This window comes from Entelurus aequoreus, linkage group LG06, assembly GCF_033978785.1.
Source record: "Entelurus aequoreus isolate RoL-2023_Sb linkage group LG06, RoL_Eaeq_v1.1, whole genome shotgun sequence".
NCBI lineage: Eukaryota > Metazoa > Chordata > Actinopteri > Syngnathiformes > Syngnathidae > Entelurus > Entelurus aequoreus.
Genome location: NC_084736.1, coordinates 5,975,538 through 5,989,581, shown reverse-complemented (window position 1 = coordinate 5,989,581; position 14,044 = coordinate 5,975,538). Strand labels below are relative to the sequence as shown.

The 14,044-nt window shown below is 32.4% G+C and overlaps 2 protein-coding genes across 3 annotated transcripts in view; one reads left to right on the top strand and one right to left on the bottom strand.

Moving 5' to 3' along the window:
- LOC133651782 (protein shisa-8) overlaps positions 1-14,044 on the top strand; it is a 648,746-nt gene that overhangs the window by 300,174 nt on the left and 334,528 nt on the right. The gene's annotated exons all lie outside the window — the stretch shown is intronic.
- LOC133651781 (angiopoietin-related protein 2-like) overlaps positions 1-14,044 on the bottom strand; it is a 53,608-nt gene that overhangs the window by 16,754 nt on the left and 22,810 nt on the right. The window contains exons 2-4 of the mRNA XM_062049903.1: positions 9,376-9,624; positions 2,842-3,283; positions 201-338 (exon numbers count right to left, since the gene is read on the bottom strand). Of these exons, the coding sequence (XP_061905887.1) occupies positions 201-338; positions 2,842-3,273 (570 nt within the window). The 5' untranslated portion in view covers positions 3,274-3,283; positions 9,376-9,624. The remainder of the gene's footprint in view (positions 1-200; positions 339-2,841; positions 3,284-9,375; positions 9,625-14,044) is intronic.

Here is a 14,044-nt window from a genome sequence, read left to right as displayed (position 1 = left end):
ATTTACACAACGTGACAACTTCACTGCTTTTGGAATTATATTTCCTTATTGTACTTGTATGTCTTCTCAGTTGCTTTGTAAATGTATATCCTAGCTGGGATTGGGCTTGCTCTATTTTCATTTTCTTTCTTTTCAGTGTGATTTTCTTAAAAAAAAGATTGTGTACCTAATATAGTGGCCTGTGTAGTACTCCCTCTCACCTGGTCAGACTGACCGCAGTCTCTGCATTGGCACTGCTTCTCCAGGCGGGCGATCAAATGGCTGTGAGAGCTCATCATGGCCGTCAGGCCTCCATACTTCTTCTCCAGCTCCCTGAAGTTGCTGGACACCTGCAGCGCCTGATGTCGGGCCAGATGCAGCAGACATTAGCAAGCTTTCTTTAACCTCAAAAATGACTGACAGTTTTTGGTAGCCATCCACAAGCTTCTGCTGGAATTTGTGACCACTCCTCTTGACAAAATTGGTGCAGTTCAGCTAAATGTGTTGCTTTTCTGACATGGACTTGTTTCTTCAGCATTGTCCACACATTTAAGTCAGGACTTTGGGAAGGCCATTCTAAAACCTTCATTCTAGCCTGATTTAGCCACTTTTGAGGTGTGTTTGGGGTCATTGTCCTGTTGGAACACTCAACTGCGCCCAAGACCCAACCTCCGGGCTGAGGATTTTAGCTTGTCCTGAAGAATTTGGAGGTAATCCTCCTTTTTCATTGTCCCATTTACTCTCTGTAAAGCACCAGTTCTATTGGCAGCAAAACAGGCCCAGAGCATAATAGTACCACCACCATGCTTGACAGTAGGCATGGTGTTCCTGGGATTAAAGGCCTCACCTTTTCTCCTCCAAACATATTGCTGGGTGTTGTGGCCAAACAGCTCCATTTTTGTTTCATCTGACCACAGAACTTTCCTCCAGAAGGTCTTATCTTTGTCCATGTGATGTCAGATGAAACAAAAATGGAGCTGTTTGGCCACAACACCCAGCAATATGTTTGGAGGAGAAAAAGGTGAGGCCTTTAATCCCAGGAACATCATGCCTACCATCAAGCATGGTGGTGGTAGTATTATGCTCTGGGCCTGTTTTGCTTCCAATGGAACTGGGTTGATTTTCAAGGTAAAAACGGATTTTCAAGGTAAAAGTTGATTTTCAAGGTAAAAGTTGATTTTCAAGGCAAAAACCGATTTTCAAGGTAAAAACTGAATTTCAAGGTAAAAGTTGATTTTCAAGGTAAAAACTGATTTTCAAGGTAAAAGTTGATTTTCAAGGTAAAAACTGATTTTCAAGGTAAAAGTTGATTTTCAAGGTAAAAACTGATTTTCAAGGCAAAAACTGATTTTCAAGGTAAAAACTGATTTTCAAAGTAAAAGTTGATTTTCAAGGTAAAAACTGATTTTCAAGGTAAAAGTTGATTTTCAAGGTAAAAACTGATTTTCAAGGTAAAAACTGATTTTCAAAGTAAAAGTTGATTTTCAAGGTAAAAACTGATTTTCAAGGTAAAAGTTGATTTTCAAGGCAAAAACTGATTTTCAAGGTAAAAACTGATTTTCAAGGTAAAAGTTGATATTCAAGGTAAAAACTGATTTTCAAGGTAAAAACTGATTTTCTAGGTAAAAGTTGATTTTCAAGGTAAAAACTGATTTTCAAGGTAAAAGTTGATTTTCAAGGTAAAAACTGATTTTCAAGGTAAAAACTGATTTTCAAGGTAAAAGTTGATTTTCAAGACAAAAACTGATTTTCAAGGTAAAAGTTGATTTTCAAGGTAAAAACTGATTTTCAAGGTAAAAGTTGATTTTCAAGGCAAAAACTGATTTTCAAGGTAAAAGTTGATTTTCAAGGTAAAAACTGATTTTCAAGGCAAAAACTGATTTTCAAGGTAAAAACTGATTTTCAAAGTAAAAGTTGATTTTCAAGGTAAAAACTGATTTTCAAGGTAAAAGTTGATTTTCAAGGTAAAAACTGATTTTCAAGGTAAAAACTGATTTTCAAAGTAAAAGTTGATTTTCAAGGTAAAAACTGATTTTCAAGGTAAAAGTTGATTTTCAAAGCAAAAACTGATATTCAAGGTAAAAGTTGATTTTTAAGGTAAAAACTGATTTTCAAGGTAAAAGTTTATTTTTTAGGTAAAAACTGATTTTCAAGGTAAAAACTGATTTTCAAGGTAAAAGTAGATTTTCAAGGCAAAAACTGATTTTCAAGAGAGTAAATGGAACAATGAAAAAGGAGGATTACCTCCAAATTCTTCAGGACAAGCTAAAATCATCAGCCCGGAGGTTGGGTCTTGGGCGCAGTTGGGTGTTCCAACAGGACAATGACCCCAAACACACCTCAAAAGTGGTAAAGGAATGGCTAAATCAGGCTAGAATGAAGGTTTTAGAATGGCCTTCCCAAAGTCCTGACTTAAACGTGTGGACAATGCTGAAGAAACAAGTCCATGTCAGAAAAGCAACACATTTAGCTGAACTGCACCAATTTTGTGGTCAAAAATTCCAGCAGAAGCTTGTGGATGGCTACCAAAAGCGCCTTATTGCAGGTAAACTTGCCAAGGGACATGTAAGCAGATATTAACATTGCTGTATGTATACTTTTGACCCTCACATTTTCAGTAGAGCCATAATAAATTCATAAAAGAAGGAAACTTCATGAATGTTTTTTGTGAGCAACAAGTATGTGCTCCAATCACTACATCACAACAAGTATGTGCTCCAATCACTACATCACAACTAGTATGTGCTCCAATCACTACATCACAAACAAATAAGAGTTGTAGAAATGACTGTAAACTCCAGACAGCCATGACATGATGTCCTTTACAAGTGGATGTACACTTATGACCATGAGTGTACATACATGCGTTGTGGCGTTCAGCAGGAGGTTCTCCACCCTGCGCTGCTCCAAAGCGTGGTCTTTCTTGTGTAAGACCTCCATCAGCAGCTGGCCGTAGAGCTGAGCGATGCGGGAGTTCATGCTGCTGCTCTCCTTGCGCAGGGCTCTGACCTCCATGGCCAAGCTACCTTCCTGCTGCAGCAAGACCTGCAGGCTCTCCAGCTGCTCCTGCTGCCGTCTGAGCTCCGCCTGCAGAGTAGCCACCTCCGACTGGTTGGCGGCCGCCTTTGTTTCCAAGCATAATGCCCCCGATAGTTTTTGCTGGGGCACGATGAAGGTGTAGGAGCAGCGGCTGCCTTTGCCCTCTGCGGTACTTGAGGGATGTTTGTCTTTGAACTCGCCTTTGGAGCCCACCATTAACGTCAGAAGAAGAATCACAGCCGGTGTGTGCTCCATCTTTGGAAGACTGGCAGAGAGACAACAAAACAACATTAGAATTCCAGCTTTTCCGGGACATTTTTACCATTCAAAATGAATTGACCATTTTTCAAACTTCCACCATTTCCAAATTTTTCAACCTATTCAAACCATTCCACCTTCAACACATTCCACCATTCAGGAAATTCAAACTATCATTTTTCCAAGTTCAAAAAATTCCAGGATTTTCCAGAATTCCTGCTTTTCCAAAGCCCTATTTACACCCTTTTTTCTGGCGACTACTCTTTCCACATTTTTCAACGCATTTCAACCGTTCCACCATCCAAACATTCCTCCTAATCAGGACAAAAAAACGAAGTAATTCTTTGAACTGGAAAAATTCCAGGAATGCCTTAATACCATTTATCAATCAAAAATGTTACTACTTCAACATTTCTCGACCGATTTTAAAAATTCCAACACCAACCAATTCAACTAATTTAGAATATTCAAGATTTTTACCATTTTCAAAAAAATTCCTGATTTCCCCAAAATTCCCAAATTTTGGGGAAATTTCCCTTGAAATCAATGGGACATTCTTCAAAGTTCCACAATTACCATATTTTTCACCCGATTCAAACCGTTCCAACTTCAAACTGTTCAGCTTATTCAGGAATCGCGGGCTTTCCCTTGACAAATTTCAAAAATTCCCAGATTTCCCAGAATTCCAGGTGTTCCGGGACATTTTTCCCATTCGAAATGAATTGGCCATTTTTCAAACTTCCACCATTTCCACATTTTTCAACCGATTCAAACCATTCCACCATTCTGGAAATTTAAACTACCCTTTTTTGAAGTTCAAAACAATTCCAGGATTTTCCAGAATTCCTGCTTTTCCAAAGCCCTATTTCCACCCTTTTTTCTGGCGACTACTCCTTCCACATTTTTCAACCCACTTCAACCATTCCACCATCCAAACAAGTTAGTTTTCGAACTGGAAAAATTCACTGTTTTCCCAAAATTCCAGGAATTCCTTAATACCATTTCTCAATTAAAAATGTTACTGCTTCAACATTTCTCGACCGATTTGAAAAATTCCAACACCAACCAATTCAACTAATTCAGACTAAAAAAATTCCCGCTTTTCCCGAAATTCGGGGAAATTTCCATTGAAATGGGACATTCTTCAAAGTTCCACAATTCCCACATTTTTCACCCGATTCAAACCGTTCCAACTTCAAACCGTTCAGCTTATTCAGAAATCGCGGGCTTTCCCTTGACAAATTCCCCAAATTCCCAGATTTTGTGTTCCGGGACATTGTTGCCATTCAAAATGAATTGGCCATTTTTCAAACTTCCACCATTTGCCCACTTTTCAACCGATTCAAACCATTCCACCTTCAACACATTCCACCATTCTGGAAATTTAAATAAAAATTCCCGCTTTTCTCGAAATTCCCAAATTTTGGGGAAATTTCCATTGAAATCAATGGGATATTCTTCAAGTTCCACAATTCCCACATTTTATATCTGATTCAAACCCTTCCAACTTCAAAATATTCAGCCTGTTTGGGAATCGTGTGCTCTACTTCAACAATTTTAAAAGAAATTCCAGGATTTCAGTTCAACGTCAGCATTGGAGCATTCACACGCAATTCCTTCAGGAATAGCCTCATCTAGTTTATCCATGTTTTTTTTTGTTTTTTTTTTATATTAATCAATCCGACAAAACAATACACAAAAATACCAAAAATAATGCAATTCCAATTCCAAAACCAAATCCGACCCAGCAAGATTCAGAATAGCAATCAACAGAGCAATTGAGAGGATAAACACAAACATGACACAAAACAATCCAAAAGTAGTCAAACAAAAATGAATATTATCAACAACAGTATCAATATTAATAACAATTCCAACATAGCAGTGATTAAAAATCCCTCATTGACATTATCATCACAGCCATTTATAAAAGATAAAAACATTATAAAAAATGTTTTTGTATCACATCTCATCAGTTTGACAACACACTGTGTCCATTTTTTTCCACACAGATAAAATAAGTAATATTTTTGGTTCATTTAATAGTTAAAATACATTTAAACAATGGATCCCATATTCCAATATATGACTCATTATTATCTCAACTAAATGCAGTTTATCAATATTTTTCATCGGCCAATGAGACACAAATAATTGTGCCCCAATTCTGCTCAGCGACAACATTTTTTATTTTTTTTGTAATGAATTAGGGACCATTTTGGAAGATTTTTAAAAAAGTACACACTGGCTGACTGCTGACCACCTGTTTTCCTCGCCAAGTGACAAACAAACACAATTTGCCCAGACCGACCCACAGGGGAGGAGCTAACGTCAACACCAGGCGAACAGAATCAACACAACCCGACCTGGTTCTCGCATCTGAACCCACCGAGACAACGCCGTAAAAAAAACCAATCCCAATTTGGCACCCCTGTTTACAAAAACAACATGGTGGACAAAAGAAACAAGCTGTTCTAGATGTTTGGAGGATTATTTTGGATCAAATAATAACAAAATTACCATTTTATGGTAAAAAAAAAAAAGAAAATCAAACTGGCCACTGGTTTTTTTAATTAAAGAAAATAGTTTTTGCACTCACAAATGTTATTTTTTTTCAAATAAAATTGTGTTTTAACTTGCAAATCTTTTTTTAATAAAAAAAATGTTTTCATACTCAATCGTTTTTTTTTCAAAGAAAATTGTTGTTTTTAATTGCGAGTCTTTTTTTTTATTATTAAAGACATTTTTTTTTTACTTGCAGAAAATGTTTTTTAATTAAAGAAAATTGTTGTTATACTCACAAATCATTTTTTATTCAAAGAAAATTGTGTTTTAACTAGCAAATATTTTAATTAAAAAAAATGTGTTCACACTCAATCGTTTTTTTTTAAAGAATTTTTTTTTCTTTTTATTAAAGAAAATTGTTTTTTTTTTATGCAGAAAAGGTTTTTAATTAAAGAAAATTGTTTGTTTTACCTGCGACTCTTCTTTTTTTATTAAACAAAAATTGTGTTTTTGCTTACAGAAAAGGTTTTTTAATTAAAGAAAATAGTTTTTATACTCACAAATAATTTTTTTTCAAAGAAAATTTTGTTTTAACTTGCAAATCTTTTTTTAATTAAAAAAAATGTTTTCATACTCAAACGTTTTTTTTCAAAGAAAATTGTTTTTTTTAATTGCGAGTATTTTTTTTAAATTAAAGACAATTGTTTTTTTCACTTGCAGAAAAGTTTTTTTAATGAAAGAAAATTGTTTGTTTTACTTGCGAATCTTTTTTTTTAATTAAAGAAAAATTGTGTTTTTACTTGCAGAAAAGTTTTTTTAATTGAAGAAAATAGTTTTTGTACTCACAAATGTTATTTTTTTTCAAAGAAAATTGTGTTTTAACTTGCAAATCTTTTTTTATTAAAAAAAATGTTTTCATACGCAATCGTTTTTTTTTCAAAGAAATTTTTTTTTTTCAATTGCGAGTCTTTTTTTTTATTAAAGACATTTTTTTTTTACTTGCAGAAAATGTTTTTTAATTAAAGAACATTGTTTTTATACTCACAAATCATTTTTTATTCAAAGAAAATTGTGTTTTAACTTGCAAATATTTTAATTAAAAATATGTGTTCACACTCAATCGTTTTTTTTCAAATAATTTTTTTTTCTTTTTATTAAAGAAAATTGTTTTTTTTTTATGCAGAAAGGTTTTTTAATTAAAGAAAATGGTTTGTTTTACCTGCAACTCTTCTTTTCTTATTAAACAAAAATTGTGTTTTTGCTTACAGAAAAGGTTTTTTAATTAAAGAAAATAGTTTTTATACTCACAAATAATTTTTTTTCAAAGAAAATTGTGTTTTAACTTGCAAATCTTGTTTTAATTAAAGAAAATGTTTTCATACTCAAACGTTTTTTTTCAAAGAAAATTGTTTTTTTTAATTGGGAGTATTTTTTTTAAATTAAAGACAATTGTTTTTTCACTTGCAGAAAAGTTTTTTTAATGAAAGAAAATTGTTTGTTTTACTTGCGAATCTTTTTTTTAATTAAAGAAAAATTGTGTTTTTACTTGCAGAAAAGTTTTTTTAATTGAAGAAAATAGTTTTTGTACTCACAAATGTTATTTTTTTTCAAAGAAAATTGTGTTTTAACTTGCAAATCTTTTTTTATTAAAAAAAAGGTTTCATACGCAATCGTTTTTTTTCAAAGAAAATTGTTTTTTTTTAATTGCGAGTCTTTTTTTTTATTAAAGACATTTTTTTTTACTTGCAGAAAATGTTTTTTAATTAAAGAACATTGTTTTTATACTCACAAATCATTTTTTATTCAAAGAAAATTGTGTTTTAACTTGCAAATATTTTAATTAAAAAAAATGTGTTCACACTCAATCGTTTTTTTTCAAAGAATTTTTTTTTCTTTTTATTAAAGAAAATTGTTTTTTTTTATGCAGAAAAGGTTTTTTAATTAAAGAAAATTGTTTGTTTTACCTGCGACTCTTCTTTTTTTATTAAACAAAAATTGTGTTTTTGCTTGCAGAAAAGGTTTTTTAATTAAAGAAAATAGTTTTTATACTCACAAATAATTTTTTTCAAAGAAAATTGTGTTTTAACTTGCAAATCTTTTTTTAATTAAAAAAAATGTTTTCATACTCAAACGTTTTTTAATTGCGAGTATTTTTTATTTATTAAAGACAATTGTTTTTTGACTTGCAGAAAAGTTTTTTTAATTTAATTTAATTTCAAAATGAATTGGCCATTTTTCAAACTTCCACCATTTCCACATTTTTCAACCGGTTCAAACCATTCCACCTTCAACACATTCCACCATCCTGGACATTCAAACTATTATTTTTCCAAGTTCAAGAAAATTCCAGGAATTCCCTTTTTTTCCAAACCCTTTTTTCTGACGACTACTCCTTCCACATTTTTCAACACATTTCAACCGTTCCACCGTCCAAACATTCCTCCTGATCAGGACAAAAAAATTCCCAATTTTCCTAAAATTCCAGGAATTCCTTAATACCATTTCTCAATAAAAAATGTTACTACTTCAACATTTCTCGACCAATTTGAAAAATTCCAACACAAACCAATTCAACTCATTCAAACTATTCAAGATTTTTTTTTACCATTTTCCCAAAAATTCCCGCTTTTCCCGAAATTCCCAAATTTTGGGGACAATCCCATTGAAATCAATGGGACATTCTTCAAAGTTCCACAACCCCCACATTTTTCACCCGATTCAAACCATTCCAACTTCAAAATATTCAGCCTGTCTGGGAATTGTGTGCTCTACTTCAACAATTTAAAAAAAAATTCCAGGATTTCAGTTCAACGTCAGCATTGAAGCATTCACACGCAATTCCTTCAGGAATTGCCTCATCTAGTTTATCAATGTTTTTTTTTATTTTTATTAATTAATCCGACAAAAAAATACACAACAATACCAAAAATAATGCAATTCCAATTCCTAAACCAAACCCGACCCAGCAACATTCAGAATAGCAATCAACAGAGCAATTGAGAGGCAGTACTAACTGAATTCACAATTTATAAAGCATATTTCTGACATGAATGCTCATTAGTATTCATTATATAATACAACCTGCCTGAATACTACATGTATAAATGTCTTTTTTTTACTTATATTTTCTAAATGAGTTAACAAACCACTGAGAATTCCTCAATATATTGTAGAAATGTTGATGCAATCATTTTAAAGTATAAAAATGCAACTATTAATCTTTTTATAGATTAAATTCTTAATACATTAATGAGTAAAACATTTATAACGGTTTATAAACTGCATACCTAAGAGTATTTAATGTCAGAAATATATAAACTTTGAATTCAGCAGTTACTATTGCTTATCAGTATGTCTTTATATAATAGGAATTAATTAATAATATACTTAAATACTTTCCATGTGTATGTTTTAATATATAAAAAAATATGCAGCTAAAATTTAAAAAAAATATCACAAATTAGTATGAAAAAAAATGTGAGTTTAAAACAAGTATACATTAAAATAATAGTTTTAAGCACAACAATCTAAGTCTTTCTAAAATGATGTTTATCATTTATTAGTATCATAAATGATACTAATGGGACAACTTACTGCGGTTGCTTCTTGCTGTTATGAGCGTTCTTCCTTTTTATGACCCAGAGTACAACTCTTCTCTCCCGGGATGCAAAGCTGTGTAGAACTGATAACCGGAGAGTTCTCACACCGACCAGAAAGTTCTCCCCCAAATCCTTGACATGCTCTGCAAATCCCAGGGAAATGATTTAGAAACTTGGGAAGTTTTGCCAGCAGCTCATCCAACCCTCCCTGTGTCCGGGTGGTGGTGGTCGTCTCTCAAAGGATCTTGGAAGAGGGAGAGCAATGATTATAAAGTGTCCTGGTGACAACACCTCCCATTTGCAAGCTCGCTGGAAGAATCCTGGGATGTCTCCTCCCATTAGACAACATAACCCAGGGGTCGGCAACCAAAAACGTTGAAAGAGTCATATTGGACCAAAAATACAAACAGCTAATCAGTCTGAGCCACAAAAAAATAAAAGTCTTATATAAGTCTTATAATGAAGGCAACACATGATGTAAGTGTCTATATTAGCTATATTAACCTACTATCAAAATGACTTTAAAAGTCTTATATAAGTGTTATAATGAAGACAACACATGATGTAAGTGTCTATATTAGCGATATTAGCCTACTATCAAAATGACTTTAAAAGACTTATATAAGTGTTATAATGAAGGCAACACATGATGTAAGTGTCCATATATGCTATATTAGCCTACTATCAAAATGGCTTTAAAAGTCTTATATAAGTGTTATAATGAAGGCAACACATGATGTAAGTGTCTATATTAGCTATATTAGCCTACTATCAAAATGACTTTAAAAGTCTTATATAAGTGTTATAATGAAGACAACACATGATGTAAGTGTCTATATTAGCTATATTAGCCTACTATCAAAATTACTTTAAAAGTCTTATATAAGTGTTATAATGAAGGCAACACATGATGTAAGTGTCTATATTAGCTATATTAGCCTACTATCAAAATGACTTTAAAAGTCTTATATAAGTGTTATAATGAAGACAACACATGATGTAAGTGTCTATATTAGCTATATTAGCCTACTATCAAAATTACTTTAAAAGTCTTATATAAGTGTTATAATGAAGACAACACATGATGTAAGTGTCTATATTAGCTATATTAGCCTACTATCAAAATGACTTTAAAAGTCTTATATAAGTGTTATAATGAAGGCAACACATGATGTAAGTGTCTATATTAGCTATATTAGCCTACTATCAAAATGGCTTTAAAAGTCTTATATAAGTGTTATAATGAAGACAACACATGATGTAATTGTCTATATTAGGTATATTAGCCTACTATCAAAATGGCTTTAAAAGTCTTATATAAGTGTTATAATGAAGGCAACACATGATGTAAGTGTCCATATATGCTATATTAGCCTACTATCAAAATGGCTTTAAAAGTCTTATATAAGTGTTATAATGAAGACAACACATGATGTAAGTGTCTATATTAGCTATATTAGCCTACTATCAAAATGACTTTAAAAGTCTTATATAAGTGTCATAATGAAGACAACACATGATGTAAGTGTCTATATTAGCTATATTAGCCTACTATCAAAATGGCTTTAAAAGTCTTATATAAGTGTTATAATGAAGGCAACACATGATGTAAGTGTCTATATTAGCTATATTAGCCTACTATCAAAATGACTTTAAAAGTCTTATATAAGTGTTATAATGAAGACAACACATGATGTAAGTGTCTATATTAGCCTACTATCAAAATGACTTTAAAAGTCTTATATAAGTGTTATAATGAAGACAACACATGATGTAAGTGTCTATATTAGCCTACTATCAAAATGACTCTAAAAGTCTTATATAAGTGTTATAATGAAGACAACACATGATGTAAGTGTCTATATTAGCTATATTAGCCTACTATCAAAATGACTTTAAAAGTCTTATATAAGTGTTATAATGAAGACAACACATGATGTAAGTGTCTATATTAGCTATATTAGCCTACTATCAAAATGACTTTAAAAGTCTTATATAAGTGTTATAATGAAGGCAACACATGATGTAAGTGTCTATATTAGCCTACTATCAAAATGGCTTTAAAAGTCTTATATAAGTGTTATAATGAAGGCAACACATGATGTAAGTGTCTATATTAGCTATATTAGCCTACTATCAAAATGACTTTAAAAGTCTTATATAAGTGTTATAATGAAGACAACACATGATGTAAGTGTCTATATTAGCTATATTAGCCTACTATCAAAATGACTTTAAAAGTCTTATATAAGTGTTATAATGAAGACAACACATGATGTAAGTGTCTATATTAGCTATATTAGCCTACTATCAAAATGGCTTTAAAAGTCTTATATAAGTGTTATAATGAAGACAACACATGATATAAGTGTCTATATTAGCCTACTATCAGAATGACTATGTGTCGCAGGCAAATCTTTGTTGACAGAAATGTTGAAATGTAATATTTATTCTACACATTTTTTATAACATTAGAAAACATTAGTAAATCAGAGGCTACTCAGAAGGTGAGATAACTCCTGGAAATGACTGGCGTTTAATGGCCAAAGGTATTGATAAAGGAAGTTAAAGTTAAAGGAAACGGCAGGCTGTCTTCTTCTAATGGATTTATTACAATCTTTGGCAAGCTACGTAACATTTGCTGTGGTCTGGAACAACATGGCACACAAACAACTATCAGAAATGCAGCCAATATTACATACAGATAATGTGCGATGAGACATGCAAAACTAAATTACTGTATAATACAAAGAGGATAAAAGCAAAGGCTATTAAATGAGCTCAAATATAGCTACAAATGAGGCATAATGATGCAATATGTACATACAGCTAGCCTAAATAGCATGTTAGCGTTGATTAGCTTGCAGTCATGCACTGACCAAATATGCCTGATTAGCACCCCAACAAGTCAATAACATCAACGAAGCGCACCTGTGTGCATTCACGCACAGTATAAAAAGTTTGGTGGACAAAATGAGACAAAGAAGGAGTGGAAAGATTTTTACATGTAAACAAACTGTTGCAGTCACAGTCCACACTATGGTGAGTTCAAGGACCGCCAAAATTAGTAGGACAAAACGATGTTCACCAAACAGTGGGCTTTCTAACAATTGGGAAGGTTTGTGTCCCCCCCCATCTTTTCCCATTTTCAGTCCTTTTTTAAAAATGCTCCAGGGAGCCACTAGGGCGGCACTAAAGAGCCGCATGCGGTTGCTGACCCCCGACCTATAACCTAACCTGACGCACTATTCAACGCACGGTATGACTTAAATAAGCTCTACTTCTTCCTACTCCTTTTCAGACCTGTTAAATGATGCAATGTTCAACATGTGCATCTGTTATGCATGTTTGAAATAAACTCAACCAGCACCATATGGCCGGGATTAATCAGTGCCGCCCCCCCCCCCCCCCCCGAGTTCAGTTCAAAACTTAAGAGAAACATTTTTGCAGCAAATTCCCCAAAACACGATTGTTTAGGGCAGGGGTGTCCAAACTTTTTCCACTGAGGGCCACACACTGAAAAATCAGAGCAAGCGGGGGGAATTTTGATATTTTTTATTTTAAAAACCAATACAATAAATTAGGGATGTCCAATAATATCGGCAGGCCGATATTATCGGCCGATAAATGCGTTAAAATGTAATATCGGAAATTATCGGTATCGTTTTTTTTATTATCGGTATCGTTTTTTTTTTGTTTGTTTGTTTTTTTAATTAAATCAACATAAAAAACACAAGATACACTTACAATTAATGCACCAACCCAAAAAACCTCCCTCCTCATTCACACAAAAGGGTTGTTTTTTTCTGTTATTAATATTCTGCTTCCTACATTATATATCAATATATATCAATACAGTCTGCAAGGGATACAGTCCGTAAGCTCACATGATTGTGCGTGCTGCTGCTCCACTAATAATACTAACCTTTAACAGTTAATGTTACTCATTTTCATTAATTACTAGTTTCTATGTAACTGTTTTTATATTGTTTTACTTTCTTTTTTATTCAAGAAAATGTTTTTAATTTATTTATCTTATTTTATTTTATAATTTTTTTTAAAAAGTACCTTATCTTCACCATACCTGGTTGTCCAAATTAGACATAATAATGTGTTAATTCCACGACTGTATATATCGGTTGATATCGGTATCGGTTGATATCGGTATCGGTAATTAAAGAGTTGGACAATATCGGAATATCGGATATCGGCAAAAAGCCATTACCCTACAATAAATGTATTAAAAAAAATATACATTTAGGCCTCCACTCAGGCTTGATCCCGGTGACCTCAAAGGGTTTTGGTAAAAAAAATATTAAAAATGTGTCATTATTTAGTATTAATATTGTTATTATTCAAGGTTTAAATCTCTAGATCAACATTAGGTCTATCTGTCAATATAACGTTTGTAAAGATTTAAGTTGTATGTACTTTTTGTCAAAGTACATTTTTGTTTTTTTTAATGGAAAAAAGACAAAATTTGCAATATTTCCCCCCAATAAAATTTTAAAGTGGAATATTTGAGATTTTATAATAATTGGAGCCTTAGAAATGTCAATAACTCATAACAACATTGATTTTTTTTTTTGGATTTTTTTTTGGAGCAATGACACTTAAAAAAAAGAAAAAAAGTCCCACTAAAATTATTGGGGATCCTAAAGGGC